At 39.3% G+C, this 21,001-nt stretch overlaps 1 protein-coding gene across 1 annotated transcript in view; it reads left to right on the top strand.

Annotated features, from left to right (window-relative positions):
• Window positions 1–21,001, top strand: part of KMO (kynurenine 3-monooxygenase) — a 57,574-nt gene that overhangs the window by 18,599 nt on the left and 17,974 nt on the right. Inside the window, 4 exon segments of the mRNA XM_010591045.3 lie at window positions 10,580–10,649; window positions 10,949–11,046; window positions 12,550–12,639; window positions 17,446–17,494. Of these exon segments, the coding sequence (XP_010589347.2) occupies window positions 10,580–10,649; window positions 10,949–11,046; window positions 12,550–12,639; window positions 17,446–17,494 (307 nt within the window).

Raw genomic sequence — 21,001 nt, forward strand, 5'->3', positions numbered from 1 at the left:
AAAATCACATCAGGTGACAAAATGGTAGATATCACACAATACTGGGAATTATGGCCTAGCCAAGTTGATACACATTTGGCGGGGAGGAGCGGGGGGACACAATTCAGTCCATAACACCCCTCAACCTCCTGACTTCAGCTTAAACCTGGATGCTTCTTAAGGACAATGACTCCCTTGAAGACTTATCTGAGAGCCCAAGTATCTCAGAATTGAGAGTTATTACAGTTTCCTTACTTAACTCTGCAACTTCCACCCCTCTAAGTCTCCACTCTCACGTGTAAATATTTGGAGGCTTATGTCATCTACTTATGAGTCGGAATTGACTTGATGGCACTGGGTTTGGGTTTTTCTGGTTATGTCATCTACTTATACCACCTTCTGCCTCTCCTCACTATACTCATCAATCAACCTCTGGGCCACTTCCCCCTGATATTGAAAACTTCAGCTCTTACACATAATCTTATTCTATACCCCAACCCTACCATCACCCTAGGGCACTATCTAAGTTCACACTGTCGACTCATCCAATCCTAGTCTCGCCATTCTGTGAATTTCATGCTTCCAATCTCTTACACCTCCACCATACTTCAGCCTCCAAATCTCTTGACCACAGCTTGAAGCTTGACCTTGTTGTCCCACAGAAATGCCCTGTCTCTAAAATAATAATTGCAGACCTAGGATTCTCTGATATGAAACTTCCTAACTTTCTAGCTGTCTAACTTAGTTACTGCTACTATATCAGTTCTTCACATGGACATCTTACTTCTCCGTGTTCATCCACTTACCTCTGTCTTCACTTCCATCCCCTTTCAGCTTGGAGGTTAAAAAAAAAAGGTCCATAAATTCAACCAATATCTTCAACTCCTTTACATCATTGTCTTTCTCCCCAATCCCCTATGGCCAAATTCTACCTTGCTTGTTTACAACAGTCTTCTTCTTCTGCATGTAAACCCAGGCTGTTCGGTGTTGCAAGAAAAAAACAAAACAAAAACATTACATAACATCACATCTCAGTCCTATTGATCACCAACCTCAACTGCATCTTTGATACCGTTCAGCCACACTTCTAGTTTACTGGTTAAGAGCCCATACCCTGGAACTGGATTGGATAAGTTGGAAACCCAATGCCAACTCCACTACTCACTAGTTGTTACTTAGGCAAGCCTCTTAACTTTTCTGTGCCTAAGTTTCCATACCTGTAAAACAAGAAACTAACAGAATTTACCTTATAAGGCTATGATGAAGATTAAATGAATTAGAACAGTGATTAGTACATAAGTACGTCATGGATTGTTGTTGTTGTTGTGGGTGCCATCCAGTCGGTGCCCACCCACAGTGACCCTACGCACAACAGAAGGAAACAATGCCCGGTTCTGTGCCACCCTCGCAATCCTTGTTATACTTGAGCCCATTGTTGCAGCCACTGTGTCAATCCATCTCATTGAGGGTCTTCCACTTTTTCATTGACCCTCTAATTTGCAAAGCAGGATGTTATTCCCTAGGGGCTGATCTTTCCTGAGAACATGTTCAAAGTATGTGAGATGTAGTCTCACCATCCTTGCTTCTAAGGAACATTCTGGTTGTACTTCTTCCAAGACAGATTTGTTCTTCCTTTTGGTAATCCATTGAATATTCAGTATTCCTCACCAACACTGCAAATCAAAGGAATTAATTCTTCTTCGGTCTTCCTTATTGATCATCCAGCTTCCTCATGCATATGAGGTGATTGAAATCACCGTGGCTTGGGTCAGGCGCACCTTAGATGTTAAGGTGACATCTTTGTTTTTCAACACTTTAAAGAGGTCTTTTGCAGCAGATTTGCCCAATGAAATGCATCTTTTGATTTCTTGACTGCTTCTTCCATGGGTATTGATTGTGGATCCAAGTAAAAGGAAATCCTTGACAACTTCAGTCTTTTCTTCATTTATCATGATGTGGCTTATTGGTACAGCTGTGAGATTTTTGTTTTCTTTATGTTGAGGTGTAATCCATACTGAAGGCTGTGGTCTTTGATTTTCATTAGTTAGTGATTCAAGTCCTCTTCGCTTTCAGCAAGCAATGTTGTGTCATCTGCATAACACAGGTTGTTAATGAATCTTCCTCCTATTATGATGCCAAGTTCTTCATATAGTCCAGCTTCTCAGATTATTTGCTCAGCATACAGATTGTGTAAGTATGGTGAAACGACATAACCTTGACACACACCTTTCCTGACTTTAAACCGTCCAGTATCCCTTGGTTCTGTTTGACCGGCTGCCTCTTGATTCATGCACAGGTTCCTCATGAGCACGATTAAGTGTTCTGGAATTCCCATAATGCTATCCATACTTTGTTATGATCAACACCATCAAATGACTTTGCATAGTCAATAAAGCACAGATAAACATCTTTCTAGTATTTTCTGCTTTCAGCCAGGATCCATCTGACATCAGCAATGATATCCCTGATTCCACATCCTCTTCTGAATCTGGCTTGAATTTCTGATGGTTCCTTGTTGATATACTCCTATAGCTCCTTTTGAATGATCTTCAGCAAAATTTTGCTTGCATGTGATATTAATGATATTGTGCTATAATTTCCACATTCAGTTGGATCACCTTTCTTAGGAATAGGCATAAATATGGATCTCTCCCAGTCAGTTGGCCAGGTAGCTGTCTTTCAAATTTCTTGGCATAGAAGAGTGAGCACTTCCAGCACTGCATCCGTTTGTTGAAACATCTCAATTGGTATTCCATGAATTCCTGGAGCCCTGTTTTTCTCCAATGCCTTCAGTGCAGCTTGGGCTTCTTCCTTCAGTACCATTGGTTCCTGATCATATGCTACCTATTGAAATGGTTGAATGTCTATCAATTCTTTTTGGTATAATGACTTTGTGTATTCCTTCCATCTTCTTTTGGTGCTTCCTGTGTAGTTTAATATTTTCCCCATAGAATCCTTCAGTGTTGCAACTAGAGGATGGACTTTTTTCTTCAGTTTTTTCAACTTGACAAATGCAAGCATGTTCTTCCCATTTGGTTTTCTATCTCCAGGTCTTTCTTTACACATGTCATTATAATACTTTAGTTTTTCTTCTCAAGCCACCCTTTGAAATTTCTGTTCAGTTCTTTTACTTTGTCATTTCCTCAGTTCATTGTAGCTACTCTACACTCAAGAGCAAGTTTCAGAGTCTCTTCTGACATCCGTTTTTGCCTTTTCTTTCATTCATCTTTTTAATGACCTTTTGCTTTCTTCATGTATGATGTCCTTGATGTTGTTCCAGAACTCATCTGGCCTTTGGTCATTAGCGTTCAACGTGTCAAACCCATTCTTGAGATGATCTCTAAATTCAGGTGGGATATTCTCAAGTTTGTACTTTGGCTCTTGTGGACTTGTTCTAATTTTCTTCAGTTTCAGCTTGAACATACGTATGAGCAATTGATAGTCTGTTCTGAAGTCAGCCCATGGCCTTGTTCTGACTGATGATATTGAGGTTTTCCATCATCTGTTTCCACAGATGTAGTTGATTTGATTCCTGTGTATGCCATCTGGGAAGGCCCATGTGTATAGTCACCATTTATGTTGGTGAAATAAAGTATTAGCAATGCAGAAGTTGTTGGTCTTGTAAAATTTTATCAAGTGATCTCCAGCATTGTTTCTATCACCAAGGCCATATATTCCAACTACCATTCTTCTTTTTTGTTTCCAGATGTTGCATTCCAATCACCAGTAATTATCAATGCAGCCTGATTACATGTTCCATCAATTTCAGACTGGAGAAGGTGGAGAAAAATCCTCAATTTCTTCATCTCTGGTCTTAGTGGTTGGTGTATAAATTTGGATAATAGTCAGATTAACTGGTCTTCCTTGTGGGCATATGGATATTATTCTATCACTGACGGAGTTGTACTTCAGTATAGGTCTTGAAATGTTCTTTTTGACCATGAGTACAACGCCATTCCTCTTCAAATTGTCATTCCCAGCGTAGTAGACCGTATGATTATCTGATTCAAAATGGCCAATACCAGTCCATTTCGGCTCACTAATGCCTAGGATACTGATGTTTATGTGTTCCATTTTATTTTTGACTATTTCCAATTTACCTAGATTCATACTTTGTACATTCCATGTTGCAACTATTAATGGATGTTTGCAGCTCTTTCTTCTCATTTTGAATTGTGCCACATCAGCAAATGAAGGTCCTGAAAGCTTGACTCCATCCACATCATTAAGGTTGACTCTACTTTGTGGAGGCAGCTCGTCCTCGGTTGTATTTTGAGTGCCTTCCAACCTGAGGGCTTCATCTTCTGGCACTATATCAGACAATGTTCTGTTGTTATTCATAAGGCTTTCACTGGCTATTTCTTTTCAGGAATAGACCACTGGCTCCTTTTTCCTAATCTTAGTCTGGGAGCTTAGCTGATACTTGTCTGCCATGGGCGACCCTGCTGGTATTTGAATACCAGTGGCATAGCTTCCAACATCACAGCAACATGCAAGCCCCTACAGTAGGAAAAACTGACAGACACGTGAGGGACATCATGGATGGTGGATATTATTATTGTTGTTTCCTTGGTCAGATTGCTCTATTTCCTTCTCTCCAGCAGCTATTTTAAACTTTTATCATGTGCTTCCTCTCCCTGGAGCCCACTTCTTCCTGACCAGCCCACATGTATTTGGCTAATTCCTGCTCGTTCTGGTAGTGTCAGTTGAGTTTTAATTTTTTTCCAATAAGTCATACTTTATCCTACTCAAGGCCCCTGCTTTTGGGTTCAGAGTCCATTCTTCATACTCTGATAACCGAACTTTCTCCACCATAATATGTACCACCCTGTGTTGTAATTGTCTACAATCTTCTTGAGAAGCCTGGCCATGCTTGCTTTGTGTTGTATCCAAAGCACCTAAAACAGAATTGGCACCTAGAGGGGGAAAAAAAAGGCATATAATAAATGAATAATAATCGAAAAAAATGAAAATCCTGACAAAACTGTGAAATCCCTGTGGGACTCAATTATGTATTATCTTTGCATCACCCTCAATGCCTAGTAAGGGATCTTTTAATACTTCGGAGTCAGTATTTTTCAAATGATCATTTTTCTGTTTCTTGGAAGCTGTTTTTAAATTTCTAAAAGAATTCATGCTCTTTATCAATTTGCTTTTTCTCCACATGTCAAAATACTCTCACCCTTCAAAGCTCAACTCAAAAGTAATCTTCTCCAAGAAATTTTTGCCAATCCCCTTGTTTGAGGTATTGATTGCTGTGTAACAAACCACCCCAGAACTTAGTGGCCTAAAACAACAGTCTTTCACTATGTCTTACAGTTCTGTGAGTGGTCGGTCTCTCATGTAGCTGGGACTGCAGCCATCTGAAGCCCTGACCAGGCTGGACATCCAAGATGGCTCACTCCCACAGCTGGCAGTTGATGTGTTTGTTAACATCCTCCATGCTCTTGCCTGGAGCAATTACATGTGGCCTATCCACGTGATTTGTGCATCTCATAGAGTTAGTTACAGGGCAGTTATTCTTCTTGCATGATGTTATGGATTAAATGGTACTCCCTCCCCCCAAATATGTGTTAAAATCCTAATCCCTATGCTTGTGGACTCCACCAATCTGCCAGTTTGTTGTTCTGTGGTGGCTTGAGTGCTGCTATGATTCTGGAAACTCTGCCACAGGCATTTCAAATACCAGCAGGGTCACTTGTGGTGGACAGGTTTCAGCAGAGCTTTGGAACTATGAAGAAAAGCCCGATGATCTACTTCCAAAAATTAGCTGATGAAAATCTATGGATCACAACAGAATATTGTCTAATACGATGCTAGAAGATGAAGGTTGGAAGGTCCTACATGATAGCCTCAGCAGTGGACTCAAGTATACCAACAATTGGAAGGTGGTGCAGGAATGAGCAATGTTTTGTTCTGTTATACAAGAGGTCACCGTGATTTAGAGCCAACTAAACGGCAACTAACAATAACATACCTGTGGATGCAATACTGTTTGGAAATGGAGTTTTCTTTGTCATATTAAGTAGATAATACCAGAGTAGGGTGAGTTCTGAATCTAGTCACTTCTGAGTTATAAAAGAGCAGATTAGGGACAGATGCACGCACATATGAGGTGAGAAGACAGATGCCATTGTCTACAAACCAAGAAACTAAGGAATGCCCAGGACTACCTACAAGGCAAGACTGCATCTTACATACTTTGGATAAGTCATCAGGAGGGATCAGTCCCTGGAGAAGGACATCATGCTTGGTAAAGTACAGGGTCAGTGGAAAAGAGGAAGACCCTCGAAGAGGTGGATTGGCTCGGTGGCTACAACAATGGGCTCAAGCATATCAACGATTGTAAGGACGGCGCAGGACAGGGCAACGTTTCATTCTGTTGTACATGGGGCCACTATGAGTTGGAACTGACTTGATCGCACCTAACAACAACAACAACAACCTGCAAGGAAGGAGTTGACATGGCTGAGACCCTGATTTATACTTTCAGCCTCCATAACTGTGAGAAAATAAATTTCTGTTATTTAAAGCCACACATTTGTAGTATTTCTGTTACAGTAGCACTAGGTAACCAAGGCACAAGATAAATGTCTTCCAATAGACAAGAAGCAGGAGATTCCAGGCCAGTTAAAGACTATGCCTGAAATGGCATAAGTGTCACTTTTATTGCATTCTATTGGTCAAAGCTACCACAGGCTCTTCTAGGTTCAAAGAGAGTGAAGAAACAATCTCCACTTTTTGATGAGGGAGGCCAAGGCCGCATTGCAGAACATGTAGAATGGGAGACATGGTAATGGTCATCTTTAAACAATACAAGCTGCCACATCCCTCAAGGCAAAAATTACTCCCCCTTCCTTGTGAGTTCTCTAGGTCTTCACTTACTCCTTTTTTTACACTGTTGTCCACCTCTGAGCCCAGAGTTATTGCAAGGGGCCTGTGAACCTATAGACACATGAACCATTGGGTAAATTGAAAAAAACATATAACTCATACATGTTGTTTTAAAGTATATGTAGATGTTTTGTGGTTAAAACAATACATTAAACTGTTATATATTCCTAATCAACACATATTAGAAATGCAAATAATGTGGGGGAATCTGAAAAATTTTTATGTAAAAGTGGGCCTTCATATCCATAAGAGGTGTATTAAACATTGAGCTATTTGTATAAACTTGACTTTCCTTAACTAAGTTGGGTGTTTACTGGGCACGAGGACCTATCATGGTAATCTTTAGATCCCTAGGATCTAGCATATTAAAGGGTACATAATAGGTGCTCAATAAATTTTGGATTGGCTTGGTTACAAACTTGAAAATAAAATTGCTACCATGTATTTGTGCATCTAACAAATATTTACCAGGTACCACTATGTTGCAAGCACAATGGTAGAAGCTAGGGATAAAATGCTAAGCAAAAACAGTTTGTAGCTTATTGGGGTAGACAGATATTGATTGCAGAATGACCAAAAAATATAGGCCTCCAACTGTAATAAGATCCTCAAAGGAGAAGTCCATAGCACTATGAGACATCACTAGAGATAAACTTGAGGTAGTTAGAAAGACCAAAGAAAGCTTCCTTGAGGCAATGATGCTTAGTGGAGACTCGCCTGAAGATGGATGGGCATTTACTAGGTAAAGAGGGAAAGGAAGAACATTCTTAGCCAAGGAAACGATATGTCCCAAAACCTCTGAAGGAATTGAATGTGACTGAGAGAAGGCTAGCAAGGCTGGGGCAAAACTACAACATGATATGATTGTGTATTTAAAAATTACAGGGAAAATTTGTGGCCTTAGATGATGTCATTTTTTCCATAGGAAGATTTATATTTGCTCTAGTCGGGTAGCTTTTGTTATACCTATCCTAGATAAATGTCATTCAATCAAGAGTAGAGATGATTCCCAGACAAGATTTAGTTCCTCTGATTATTGGTATATTTCCAATTTATCCTACTCCCAGGTCCTCACCCAAAGTCTGGTGGCTCTACAGGAACTAGCCTTCCTCCTGAGGTGGGGGGTCCTAAACTCCACAATGTGTCCTTCTAGCGTCATCAGTCTGTCAAAAATTCTGCTGAAGTTCTCAGCTTTTCCTGGACTTGGTAGATGTCCCTAGGAGAAAATAGCCACAAATGCCAAGGTCATCTCCCTGGCTTTCCTTATTCTAGATTTTAGCCCTGTAATTCTTCACTGTCATCACCTATAGGATACCACCGAATAGATTTTATTCTTATATTTTGTCCAGTTTTTCTCAGCAGAAGAGTTAGTTTAAATGAAATAGTTCACCATTACCTAAAATAGCTGCTTGGGAAGAATAGATTTGGCAAGAGACCAGTTAAATGCTGGTAGACCAGACAGAAAACTTTGTATTGGTCCAGCATGAAGATTAGGACAACTAGGCATGGAGTGGTGAAAATGAAGAGAGAAGGATAGGTGGAGAGACAGTGTAAGGCAGAATTTACAGAGCTTGAAATGGTTTGGATACATAGTGTAAGGGAGAGAGAGGTGACACGATGACTTCTAGGTTTCTAGTGTGACCAACTGGATGGATGAGGTATCATTCACCGATGTAGCGGATATGCAGATTGCTGACTCATTTAGGGGGCAAGGATCACAAATTTTAATTGGATCTGTTGATTTTGAGGTGCTTTGAGACATACGAGAAGCTATATCAATTAAAGACATGTATGAATGAGCTCAAATAATATGTCTGGTTTGGAGATAAAAGTTTTTGCATCACCATGGATATAGATGAGACATTTTAGAAAGAAAGTACGGATTAAGAAGACAAAAGGGACCAGGGTAGGGGTTTGAGAAACTCCCACACTTGATGGTCTTTCTTTGCAAAGGGGAAATTAGAAGGAATAGCCAGAGATGTATGAAGAAAACCATCAGCTGAAGCCAGTGTTTCTAGAAAGAATGTATTGTCAACAGTGTTGAATGCTACCGAAGTTTCATCCGTTATGACCGAATGCAGATGACTAAAAAATTGAGGTTGCTAGTGATGAGGCAGAAAATAACCATTGCAACCTACATAAAGGTATTAGAAAGGCAACACAATAAAGCTTTGAGAAAACAATAGGCAAAATAATTTTCATGATATTAGAGTAAGGAAAGATTCCTTAAAACAAGACACTGAAAGCATTAACAACAAAGTAAAAGATTGATGAATGTGATTATATTAAAATAAAGAGCTTCTCTCCTCAAAATATACCCTAGAGTTGAAAAAGCAAGCTGCATATTGAAAGAAGATATTTGCAAACTTTAAAAATGACAAAGAACCTGTATTCATAAACTATAAATAACTAAAAAACTCAATAGGAAAAAAAGACAGCCCAGTAGAAAATGAGCAAAAGTCTTCAACAGGCACTTTTCAAAAGAGGAGATCTAAATAGCCAGTTAATACATGAAAAAGGTTCAACCTCTTTAGTAATCAGGGATACGCAAATTAAAACCACATACATACCTACAACACCTGCTTCCCAAGTGTAAAATGTCTGAGAACACCAAGGGCTGGTAAAGATGAACTCTCACAAGTTACTGATGGGAAAACATTAGTACAAACTCTTGAAACAATTTGGCCATGTAAATGGCCAAATTGGGGAAGATGCATAAACAGCGATTCCACTTCCTTATATAAAATGCTAGAGAAAATCATATACCTAGATACTAGGATACAGGTTCAAAAATTGTTTCGCAGCATTATTAATAATATTCACAGACGACAAACAACTCAAATGCCCTTCACCAGTAGAATGGATAAATAGTCTGTGATATATTCATACAATGAAAAACTATACAGTAATGAAAATAAATGACCTAGGGTTTACATGCAGCCAAATGGATGTATCTTGTAAGCATAATGTTGAGTTAAAAAAAAAAAAGCAAGACGCAAAAGAACATAGAGTGTGATTCTGATTAGATAGTTCTTGCTATAGTTCTATAAAGAAGCAAAAAAGTATGGTTATCACAAAAGTCATCACAGTTTTTACCTCTAGGTAAGAGGGAAAACCTAGTTGCCATTAGTCAATTCCGACTGCTCATGACAACTCCATGTGTGTCAGAGTAGGACTGTGCTCCATAACGTTTTCAAAGGCTGATTTTTTGGAAGTAGATCACTAGGTCTTTCTTCCAAGATGCCTCTGAGTAGAACCAAATCCCAACTTTTAGGTTAGTAGCCGAGCTCATTAACCCTTTGCACCACCCTGGAGATTATAACTGGGGAGAAGGTAAGGGAAAGTTAAGAGAGACTGGCGATGTTCTTTTTTTTTTTTTAACCAAAGTGGTTGGTTATATGGGTGTTTGCTTTAGAATTTTGTTTTGACTGTAAACCATACACATGTTTTACACTCTTCCAGTATGAAAGTCATATCTCACTATAAAAAAGTAAGAGAAGAAAAATCCAAACCAGCCTCTAAAATTATGTCACTTAATCTTGAATTCGTTATAATATTTTTGTAAGTGGTACTTTCCAGTAGCGACTGAATATATCAACGCTAAAAAAGGCAGCTGCATGCAGTGGCTTATTTTAGTCACTAAAAAAAGTTCCCTGTATTTATGGAATCACATGAAAACACTGAAAAAAATTGTCTTGATTCTCAGGTTGGATCGTTAAATGCGTGCTTCCTTGCAAAGAGGAATTTCCAAGTTGATGTATATGAAGCTAGGGAAGGTGAGTAAACACTAAACATTGTGAGATTGTGGTTATGATTCCTTGACCTCTTTGTCTTTAGGCTTTCTGAATAAAAAAATATTTTTATTAAAAAAAGAGGAACTGTGAGAGTTTTCGAAACCTCAGATTTTTAAGTTTAATTTAATATAAATTTAATACAATTCGCATTTTCTTTAGAAGAGTCAACAAGGTCTTTTAATTTGGTTCTGAATGTACCAATTCTTCAGCTGTGATCTGTTCATCTTGTACTACGCTATGAGGAAGTATATGTAACATGGAGTCTGCTTCCAATGTCCTAGATCTTCGAGTGGCTCAACTTGGACATGGAAGAAGCATTAACTTGGCCCTTTCTTATAGAGGACGACAAGCCTTGAAAGCCATTGGCTTGGAAGATCAGGTACCTTGTTAATGTATTTTCCATTTCAACAATTGTGTGGTCTTGACCCTGGTTTAAAGCACCATCTAACGCCAAGAACTTCTGCATGAAAGCTCATTCTGAAAAGATTTTCAAATGTTTATGTCTGACATGAGGAGAATGTTTGACACTTGAGTACCTTCGGGGACCCGAGCATGACAGGGGATACTGCAACCACACTTATTGACCTCTTGGACATTGGGTTGTCAGTGGAATGGGGGGCTCTGCCTACAGAAAGGGGCACGCCCAGGATCAGAGGAGACAGGAGAACTCCATTCTTTTGAGCATACAGGTTCATAATCTCATCCACAATTCTGCACTCCAAAACACCCTGAAAATGGAAAGCTTTTCATCATCCTCTTGGCAGCAAACTCTTTCTATGGTCTCTCTCTCTTTCTCTAATCCCCTTTAGTTTGAATACGCTTTGCTAGAGAAATAATTCTTTATTATGGGTTGGTGTCCCAGACCCCGCTGGGTGTTATGTATCCACTAAACGTACTATTTAAAATTTGAAAAATTCCCCCAGGGGTTTGGCTAAGGGACTGTGGCCCTGCAGTAGATTTTCTTCATGTGTTCAAGGTTGTGGAGCTTCTCACTTTCTATCATATATTTAGAATATTTTAATAAAAGTAGTATTTTTTTCTTGATACTATGGTCACTGACAATATGTCTTTGAAATGATACCAGTAAACCAGTTGGCATGCAGTTGACTCCAACTCTGACTCATTGTTATCGGACGTGTGTCAGAGTAGAACTACGCTCCATAGGGTTTTCAATGACTGGTTTTTCAGAACTAGATCACCAGGCCTTTCTTCCAAGGCACCTCTGGGTAGAAAAGAGCCTCCAACCTTTCCTTTAGCAGCTGAGCATGTTAACTGTACTACTCAGGGGCTCCTTGAAATGATAAGTCCAGGCTATTTCCATTTCAAAAATCTTATTCCAAAGCGCAGTAGCTGTATGCGTAGGAACACAATTTGCGCTGGGTTTCAGGAGCCCTGACTTTTCTCCCCACCTTTCGTGATCATGAGAAAACATTTAGCCTCTGACTATCAACCACTTTCTTCCATCTGTAATAATATCTAGATGGGTCCAGATAAACTTGAAGTCATGTCCATACCTAAAAGTGAAAAGAAAAAAAAACCCAAAATTTTCAGGAACATACTTTTCATTGACTGAGTTTCCACTGTACTGTGCTTCCATGGGGACCCTGGTGGCAATTGGTTTAATGTTTGGCTGCTAACTAAAAGGTTGGCAGTTCGAAACCACCAGCTGCTCCTTGGAAACCCTATGGGGCAGTTCTACTCTGTCCTATGGGGTCGCTATGAGTAGGAATCGACTTGACTGCAATGGGTTTTATAGGTGCTTCCATGGTCCTTAATTTTATCTTTTAGTTTTTTTTTGAAAATTATATTTTAAAATCAATGTCATCTGATGGATGATGCCATGTTATAGAAATTGATATTATTGTTTCTGGTTTCATTTCAGATCGTATCCCAAGGTATTCCCATGAGAGCAAGAATGATTCATTCTCTTTCAGGAAAAAAGACTGCAATTCCCTATGGGACAAAGTCTCAGGTGGGTTTTCCATAGATAGACTTGCTTGCTTTTTGGTTGTATAAAAATCTAGTTTCTGAAACTTGACCCTTGTTTGTTGGCCCTTCCCTTCTCCTCTAGCCTTATCTTTGGCATCGGTTGCCTCAGTCTGGACTCCAGGAACAGATATACTAGTTAACAAGTTACTAACACCCAGTGGGATCTGGGGCACCACCCTGTGATAAAACACACGATTTCTGTAGCTAAGCATATTCAAACTAAAAGGGATTAGAGAGAGCGAGAGGCCATAGAAAGAGTTTGCTGCCAAGAGAGTGATGAAAAGCTTTCCATTTTCAGACTATTTTGGAGTACAGTATCGTGGATGAGATTATGACTGTATGCTCAGAAGAATGGAGTTCTGTCTCCTCTGATCCCTGGTGCTCCCCCCTTCTGTAGGCCCAGTACGTAATACATATTCAGTAAGACTTAGCTACTATGGTTTGCTCTATTAGGCTTGCTTGCCTCTGTGCTTTGCAAAGCTGCCCGCTCTGTGCGGGCCCATTCCCTCCCACTTCCTTTCAATTAGAGCAGATTACCATGTATTTGCTGTCAAGTATAATATGCAAGAGCAACTTGAGAGGGTTTTATGATGTTGTTGCCTTGCTCTAACTCTCTTGCCCCAAATTTGCTTGTAATAGAATTACAGAATACACTAGAAATGAACGCTCTTGTCTCAAATTTGTTTGTAATAGAAAGTGTAGAATAAAGCAGAAAGGCATTCAGTACTGTATCATTTCTAAAATTACAGACACCAGATGGTGATGTAGAGTTTACAAGAGAAACTCGTTATTCTGCTTTGTGTTTTTCTTATCTTTCACACGGTAATGTACGGAGCTGGAAAAAGTATGCATTTTTATCTAATTAGATTTTCTGAATTTTTTTCCTTGAGAGAGGATGAGTGTACCAAACATCCATCCACAAAATAATCCAACTTGATTATTTTTATCCAGCAACCAAAACCAGTTGCCGTCAGTTCTACCTCATGGTGACCTCGTGTGTCAGAGTAGGACTGTGGTCCACAGGGTTTTCAGGGGCTGAGTTTTCAGAAGTAGATCATCAGGGCTTTGTACCCAGGTGCCTCTGGGCAGACTCAAACCTCTAAACTTTGGGTTAGCAGCCAAATGCATTAACAGTTTGCACCTCCCAGGGACTCCTTAGCCAGCAAAACCTCGTTATATTAAGTAAGGTTCCTATTCTTCTGGGTCTCTGGCCCTCCACGGAGCTCCCATTGCCGCTAGATCAGAGCTTCTCTGACTCACCCGGGAATTCATTAAAATGCAGTCTGTTTAATAGGGGTGGGTGGAGGCTGGGATTTTGCATTCCAACCACACTCCCAGACAGTCTCTTTGTTGCTGGCCCATGGGCCAGGCAGACACCATCTTAATGCATAAGCCTGGCAGGGAAGGGAGGGGATGAAGGGCCCCTGAGCCACCCTTAGGCATATAAACAATTTCAGATGATTATGTCCTTTCTAAATATCCTCAAATTGAGGCCTTCATGGGAGCACTGGGCGGTATTGCCTGGTTACATTTACTTCTTTTACTAAATTGGGAATGGCGTGTAATAATCATCCCACGTTTCTCTTGGATTAACATGGAATGTGCTGGGATTGAGGAAGGCCAATTAATCGTGCCCATCTCCCCTCTAGAGACTGAGCCAACAAAGTATAAATAGACAAAGGGGTAATTTTAGGTTCAAAAGATCAGAAGAGCTAGATGAAGAGAATGACTTGAACCTGAGACTAAAATTGACTACCTCACAACCACTATTATGAAAAAAGAGATGGGGGTGGGGGTAACAGCTTCATCACCAGTAAGTTCCCAAGAGAGAGAAAGTATTGGTGCAGTTCCCGTTTCAGAGCCTTCAATACCTTAGAAGTGGGAGGAAATCATCCCTCCCCACCAATCCCGCCATTTTTTTCATTCTTAAGACCTGAGCTAATGCTAAATTTACAGCCTGCACTCTTCCCTCAGTTTGCACCATTACTTTTATACCTCAGTGGAACATGGGGCCCCTGCGCCCCTTAAGATTGACATGAAATTTGAACCATCAATTCCACAGCTTCTGGAAATCAAGACTGTCCCTGTGTCCCCAGGATTTCTACAAACTGTCAGGGGCCTACCTTCTCTTGGCCTCCTCTGCCTCTTGGCTGCCCACTCCCTCACACCTGGTGCTGGTGCTGTAGTATGTTGATCCAGACCTGAAATTCATCCCTTTCCCTCTTCCCACCAATTTCTACGAACATCACCCACTCAAAAGACCCATGAATACACTGAAGACCTAGGAGTCCTGGAGAGATTACATTGCACACAGCACACCAAACAATTTTCAAATCCGTAATGTGCAAAATATGACCTCCAAAATCCTTCTGACCACATCCCCTCATCTGCCCTCCTCCACGTGTTTTTTTTTTTTCTCTGCCCTTTCTCTCACCAGTGTCCAGCTTCTGCTTTCCCACTGGTTTCTCACACTTCCTCCCAAACTGCCCTGGAAACGATCAAAATGTCCTCCAATATACGAAGCAGCTCCGAGCTTCCCAATTCTTGCTCTTAACCTCCTATGCTCCAAATCTCACAAGACACTCCTGTGAAGTGTAAAGGGCGTCCCCTTTACTGGGAAACATTCATATCTGAAGGCATTTGGGGTATAGAAAGTAGCCAGTTTTTCTAAAACATTTGAAAAAGTCAGAACTGCAGCTATTATAAATCTCCAAGAGAGATTCTCCAACCTCGTTTAGCTTGTATTCTTTTTTTTTTTTTTTTGGTCACAAAGGTCACTTTATAGCTGTTGACCTATTTATTCTTATTCTGATTTATTCTTCATTCCCTATTTATTCTTCATGAAAATGATTCATTCTATCATAAGAAATATTAGAGAAAAGAGACTTGATGGGATGGCTCCCCTTTTTGGTTATATACAATATTGTTTAAAAAGATATGGGGTAGGCTGAACAGAGACACGCCCTGGTGTCTCTGCTAGACTGATGTGCCTGTCACTTCTCAGAGAAGGCAGATGTCAACCGTATCTGAGAACAGAACCAGAAAGACTATTTCGCCTCATAAATGATTCTTCGCGATGTTGCCTAGCATGCTTTGCACAAGTTTGGTTTCCACTGAGGTATGGTGATTAGTAATATAAAGAAGGCTAGAAAACAGAACTGCGAGGCAGGATATTCAGAGACCTCTGTGAATTTTAATTTACAGCAAAGACACAGGAAGCTCCTCAGTCATTGTCATTGGAGCAAGACCAAGTTATTTTTATACCAAGAATAGATTTACTGTTATTTTAAAACTTCTACTTTTGAATGTAATGAAGGGTCATAAGTTAGTATTTTTGCATTGAATATTGTGATGTTTTATAACTTGGAAACTTATGTGCTTTAAATTTTTTAAGCAGTAGATTCACCGTGCGTTGCATTGTGACTTTCCTACCACCCATCTGCCAGTTTGTTGTACTGTGGTGGCTTGCGTGTTGCTGTAATGCTGGAAGCCCTGCCACTGGTATTTCAAACACCAGCAGGGCCACCCATGGTGGATAGGTTTCAGCAGAGCCTCCAGACTAAGACAGGCTAGGAAGAAAGGTCTAGCAATCTACTTCTGAAAATTAATCAATGAAAACATTACGAGTACACAACAGAATATTGTCTGATATAGTGCTGGAAGATGACCCCCCCTAGGTTGGAAGGCACTCAAAATACAACAATGCACTCAAACATGCCAATGATGGTGAAGATGGCATAGGACTGGGGAACATTTTGTTGTGTTGTGTATTGGGTTGCCATGAGTTGGAGTTGAAATGATGGCAACTAACAACAATTGTGACTTTAATGGGCTCTAGGAATGTTTGCCCTCACGCACCCCTTTTTCTATAAAAAATTAAATATTAATTAAATTTTATGACTGTGTAGAACAAAGGTAAATATAATCCAGGCTGTACTCATTATTATATATTTATTTTTATTATATTCATTTTTTTCTTCTGAATTTAAATACATTAAAATACTTTGTAGACTCCTAGATGTATTGTGGGCTCTAGATACTGCACCTGTTGGGCCCAATGAAGCCTTTATAGACTGAGGCTTAAATTTACTAAGGAGTACATGGACATGATTGGTTTGGTTATCCAAGATAAAAATTTAATTTGTAAACCAGTGACTTTTCCATTAATAGTTACTTCAATTAGAAACCTCAGAATTATATCTTAAGCTTTCCTCTTTATCCAACCCCTATCCAGACCAGTTGCCTCCTAGTCAGTTCTATAAAGTCAGATACAACCAACAGCGTATGTCCCAGCCAGGGTCGATCTATATCCACCAACTCCCATCGTTACCACTACACCACACTCACAGCTTTTACACAGAAACGAAGTCCTTCAAAGTAGCCCACTTGGGAAATAGTGCATTTATTCTAGTAATGCTGTCGTTACTGAAGTTTTCCTAAACTTGGATACCTAAGATTAAAAATATGAGAGTTATGACTTTTTGGCAGTGATAAATGACAAAACTCCTATCTTAATGAAAATTATATTTTTTGCTATAAGAGTAGGGTTTGGTTTTTATGGTATCAAACTTTGAAAAAGCCTAAGTTTAAAGTTGGGCATTGTATTATATGTATTTGGTTTAAGTGCTTAAAAAACATATAAAAAAGAACCACTTGGCTAAATGATTATAAAACTAACCTTGCAACCTTCTGCTAAATAACAAATGTTTCCTATTGCTGAGTGAATAACTTAGAACTACCTTTGTTTATTCTCTCAAAATAAACGGTACTTACTATATTTTTCTTGCAGTATATTCTTTCTATAAGCAGAGAAAATCTAAACAAAGATCTATTGACTGGTAAGTCCAAAGTTTTTATTTACCAGTGGTAATTTTGAGTAAAACACATGAGAATAATCTTGCCACATGATTTATTGGGATTTGTCTACTATTCCTTTTTATGGATATTAAGAACAAGACTATGTATATTGCAAAGTCCTTCTTGAAAACTAGTCATGGTACATCCTCTGGCATCTCTTTTCCTTATTCATTATCTAAATAAAAATCGTTTTTTCTACACTTACTGAATTTCCATTGCCTTCTAAGCACTGTAATGAAAAAGTTCTCACTCCCCTGTTGGAGAACTCACAGTCTAGTGGAACAACATATTCCTCTCAAACAAGTAACATATTAGACTTGCACTCCTGAAAAATGAAAAGCTGTAGCACAGAGGGTAACTGTTGCTGTTGGGGGCCAGCTCAACACAATGGAACAAAACACAGCCCAGTCCAGAATCTGGATGGGTGATGCAGCCCAGGAATTGAACCCAAGTCTCCAGTATGAAACACAAGGATCCGACTACCACTGAACCAACCAACCAATGCCTCATTGTGGAGGATGGTAGAAGGATACAAATCACTAGGCTCTTGTCATAATCCCTAGGATCTTGCCTGAGGCCCTGAACTGAAGGTATAGCAATGTGGTTGGAGGAGAGAGTGTAGATTCACGATATGTTGTGTAGAAGGCCAAGTAGATACCATGTAGGGGGTTGGTATGGAGCACAACTCTACTCTGATACACATGGGATCACCATGAGTCTGAATTGACTAGAAGGCAACTGGTCTGGATAGGGGTTGGATAAAGAGGGAAGCTTAAGATATAAATCTGAGATTTCTAATTTGAGTAACTAAAAAGGCCGACCCAATGGAAAAGTCAGTGGTTTACAAATTAAATTTTTATCTTGGATAACCAATCCAATCATATCCCATGTACTCCTTAGTATTTAAGCCTGGGTCATAATAGGTTTTTCTCCTTGTCAGTATTTGTACTCAGCAGATTTCATTTCCAGCAAAACATGCTATTTCTACTATTTTTTTTAACCAATCTTCTTGATGCAGTTCAGTAGCCTGTGGTCCTTCAGAGAACAACGGTTCCAGAAGGTATATTTTTGTTTCTCCATGGCCCCCAGGACAGAGTGAGTTTGTAATATGTCTACTGGATGGAATTGAATTGTATTGGAGGAGGAATGTGATGGGGAAATTCACTCTAGTTGATTCCCTAGGGACTTAGGAAATAAGGTTTCTGTTATTATTAATTCCGTTTCTTTAGTTACATTTGCAAGACTGTCTTTTGGATTAGTAAATGGGTGGGAGTGGGCTAGTTTGTTAGATGTATTCACGTTGATCTTAAGAAAATAAATGAACCACAAAACAGCTTTTAGAGAAAAAGCAGTTTGTTGTTGGTTATCATCAAGTCGATTCTGGCTCATGTTGACCTAAAACAACCCCTTTATAGAATCCTTTGAATTTATTAAGATAAAAATGATAGCAAACATTCATTGAGGTCCCATGCACCATGTTAAGTGTTTTATGTTCATTATTTTTTCTAACTCTCTCAAACAACTATGTGAGGTGGGAATTATTTTTATCAGTTTTTCTGATGCCGAAATGCAGGCTGAGAGAGCTCAGGTCACACTGTCAATAAGTGTCAGCACCTGGATTTGAATTGGAGTCTGCTTTATTCCAAAGTCCATGCAGTTAACTGCTACAGTTACTGCTTCCAATATTGTATATGAAATATCTGCTGATACTATGGAGCTAAAGCATGGGAAAGGATGCAATCTTGATGTGCAAATCAGAAGTTCCCCGTTTCTCATTCGGAATGTGCTACCCAGCATGCAATCTATAAATGCTATAAATTATGTTATTAAAGGGAAGGTTGACTCTTGACTCCAGAACTTTATTCAGCATGTGTGGTTGTTGGGTGCTGTTGATTCATTTTCAACTCACAGTGACCGTACGTGAAAGAGTAGAACTGTTCCACAGGGTTTTCTTGGCTGTAATCTTTACAGAAGCAGATCACCAGGTCTTTCTCCCATGGAGGGGCTCGGTGTGTTCAAATGGCCAACCTTCCGGTTAGCAGCCAAGTGCTTAGCCATTGTGTTACCACGGCTCACTATTCAGCATATAAAGCTTTATTCCTTTACACGGCATCAACTGTGTGAGCCACTCACCCATTTCACACGTTCAATCTGTTTTAAGCATTCATCCCTCCTTAACTGAACAGCCTCCCCTCTGAAAACGTTGTAACGAAATCATTTTCCAGCAGCATCATTCGCATAGGATTGTCTCACCATTTACTAGCTGTGTCGGATGTTAGTAACTTAAACAAAACAATAAGAAACCAGGATATGTGGTCAGGTGAGTTTGATAATCTAGTTTTTATTGAGAATCTTCTAGAGCAGTGCTATCCAATATGTGGCCACAAATGCAAGCTACGTGTGTAATTTTCAGTTTTATATCAGCCACATTAGCAAAACTAAAAATGGGGAAATTAATGACATATTTTATTTAACCCAGTATATCCACAATATTAGCATTTCAATGTTCAATCCATGAGACAAAGTTATTTGTGAGACATTTTTATTCTTTTTTTTTTAATCTTCAAAATCCAGTGTGTGCAACGTATCTTAATTGAGACTAGCCACATTTCAAGTACTCAAGAGGGTCACCGTATGCCACATTTTTCAATGGAGACAAAATAGAATTTGGTTGAATCATATTTTACTACAAGAACATGATTAGTAGTTCAGAAAATGAAATTCACTAAATTTTAATGATTATTAGCAGGCAAATGAAAAATTACTAAAATAATTTGGTTCTATTTATTGAATCCACCAGGTGCTCCTTGGAAACTCTACGGGGCAGTTCTACTCTGTCTTATAGGGTCCCTATGAGTTGGAATCAATTTGATGGCAATGGGGTTTTTTAAATTTGTTGAAGAGTTTCAAGCATTCTTACTTGCTTTTTTCTTTTTTTTTTTTTCCTATCCAGTTCCATTATTCCATGCCAGAATGACCTAGTGTCAAAAGTCTACATTCATGGCAACTTGAATCTGAAGTCCAGAGGACTTGCTGAAAAGAGATATAGAGACAGGCATAGTACGAGGAAAGGAGTTTGGCTGAATATTTCCAATCACAAATAACGCCTTAAATTAGAGACAAATTCTTTGTATATATATAAAAAAAATTATTGTGGTAAATATATAGGTAACAAAACATTTGCTTTTTCAGCAATCTTTACCCGTACAGTTCATTGACTTTAATTATGTTCATCACGTTGTTCAACCATCACGCTTATCCATTTCCAAATTATCCTGTCACCTTAACAGAAGCTCAGTGTCTCATAAGCACTGAGTTTCCTATATACTTGCCCACTCTAGGTAGAGACAACTTTTAAAATAGATGATGCTTGCTTCTTTCCCAAGGTGCCAACAATTACAGCGATGTAGGCATCTGCATAATGGAATTTGTTGGATTTTTTTGAGATGAGAATAACTGATTTTTATGCATCTGTTTTACTACCAAAT

This window comes from Loxodonta africana, chromosome 25, assembly GCF_030014295.1.
Source record: "Loxodonta africana isolate mLoxAfr1 chromosome 25, mLoxAfr1.hap2, whole genome shotgun sequence".
In the NCBI taxonomy this organism is placed as follows: Eukaryota; Metazoa; Chordata; class Mammalia; order Proboscidea; family Elephantidae; genus Loxodonta; species Loxodonta africana.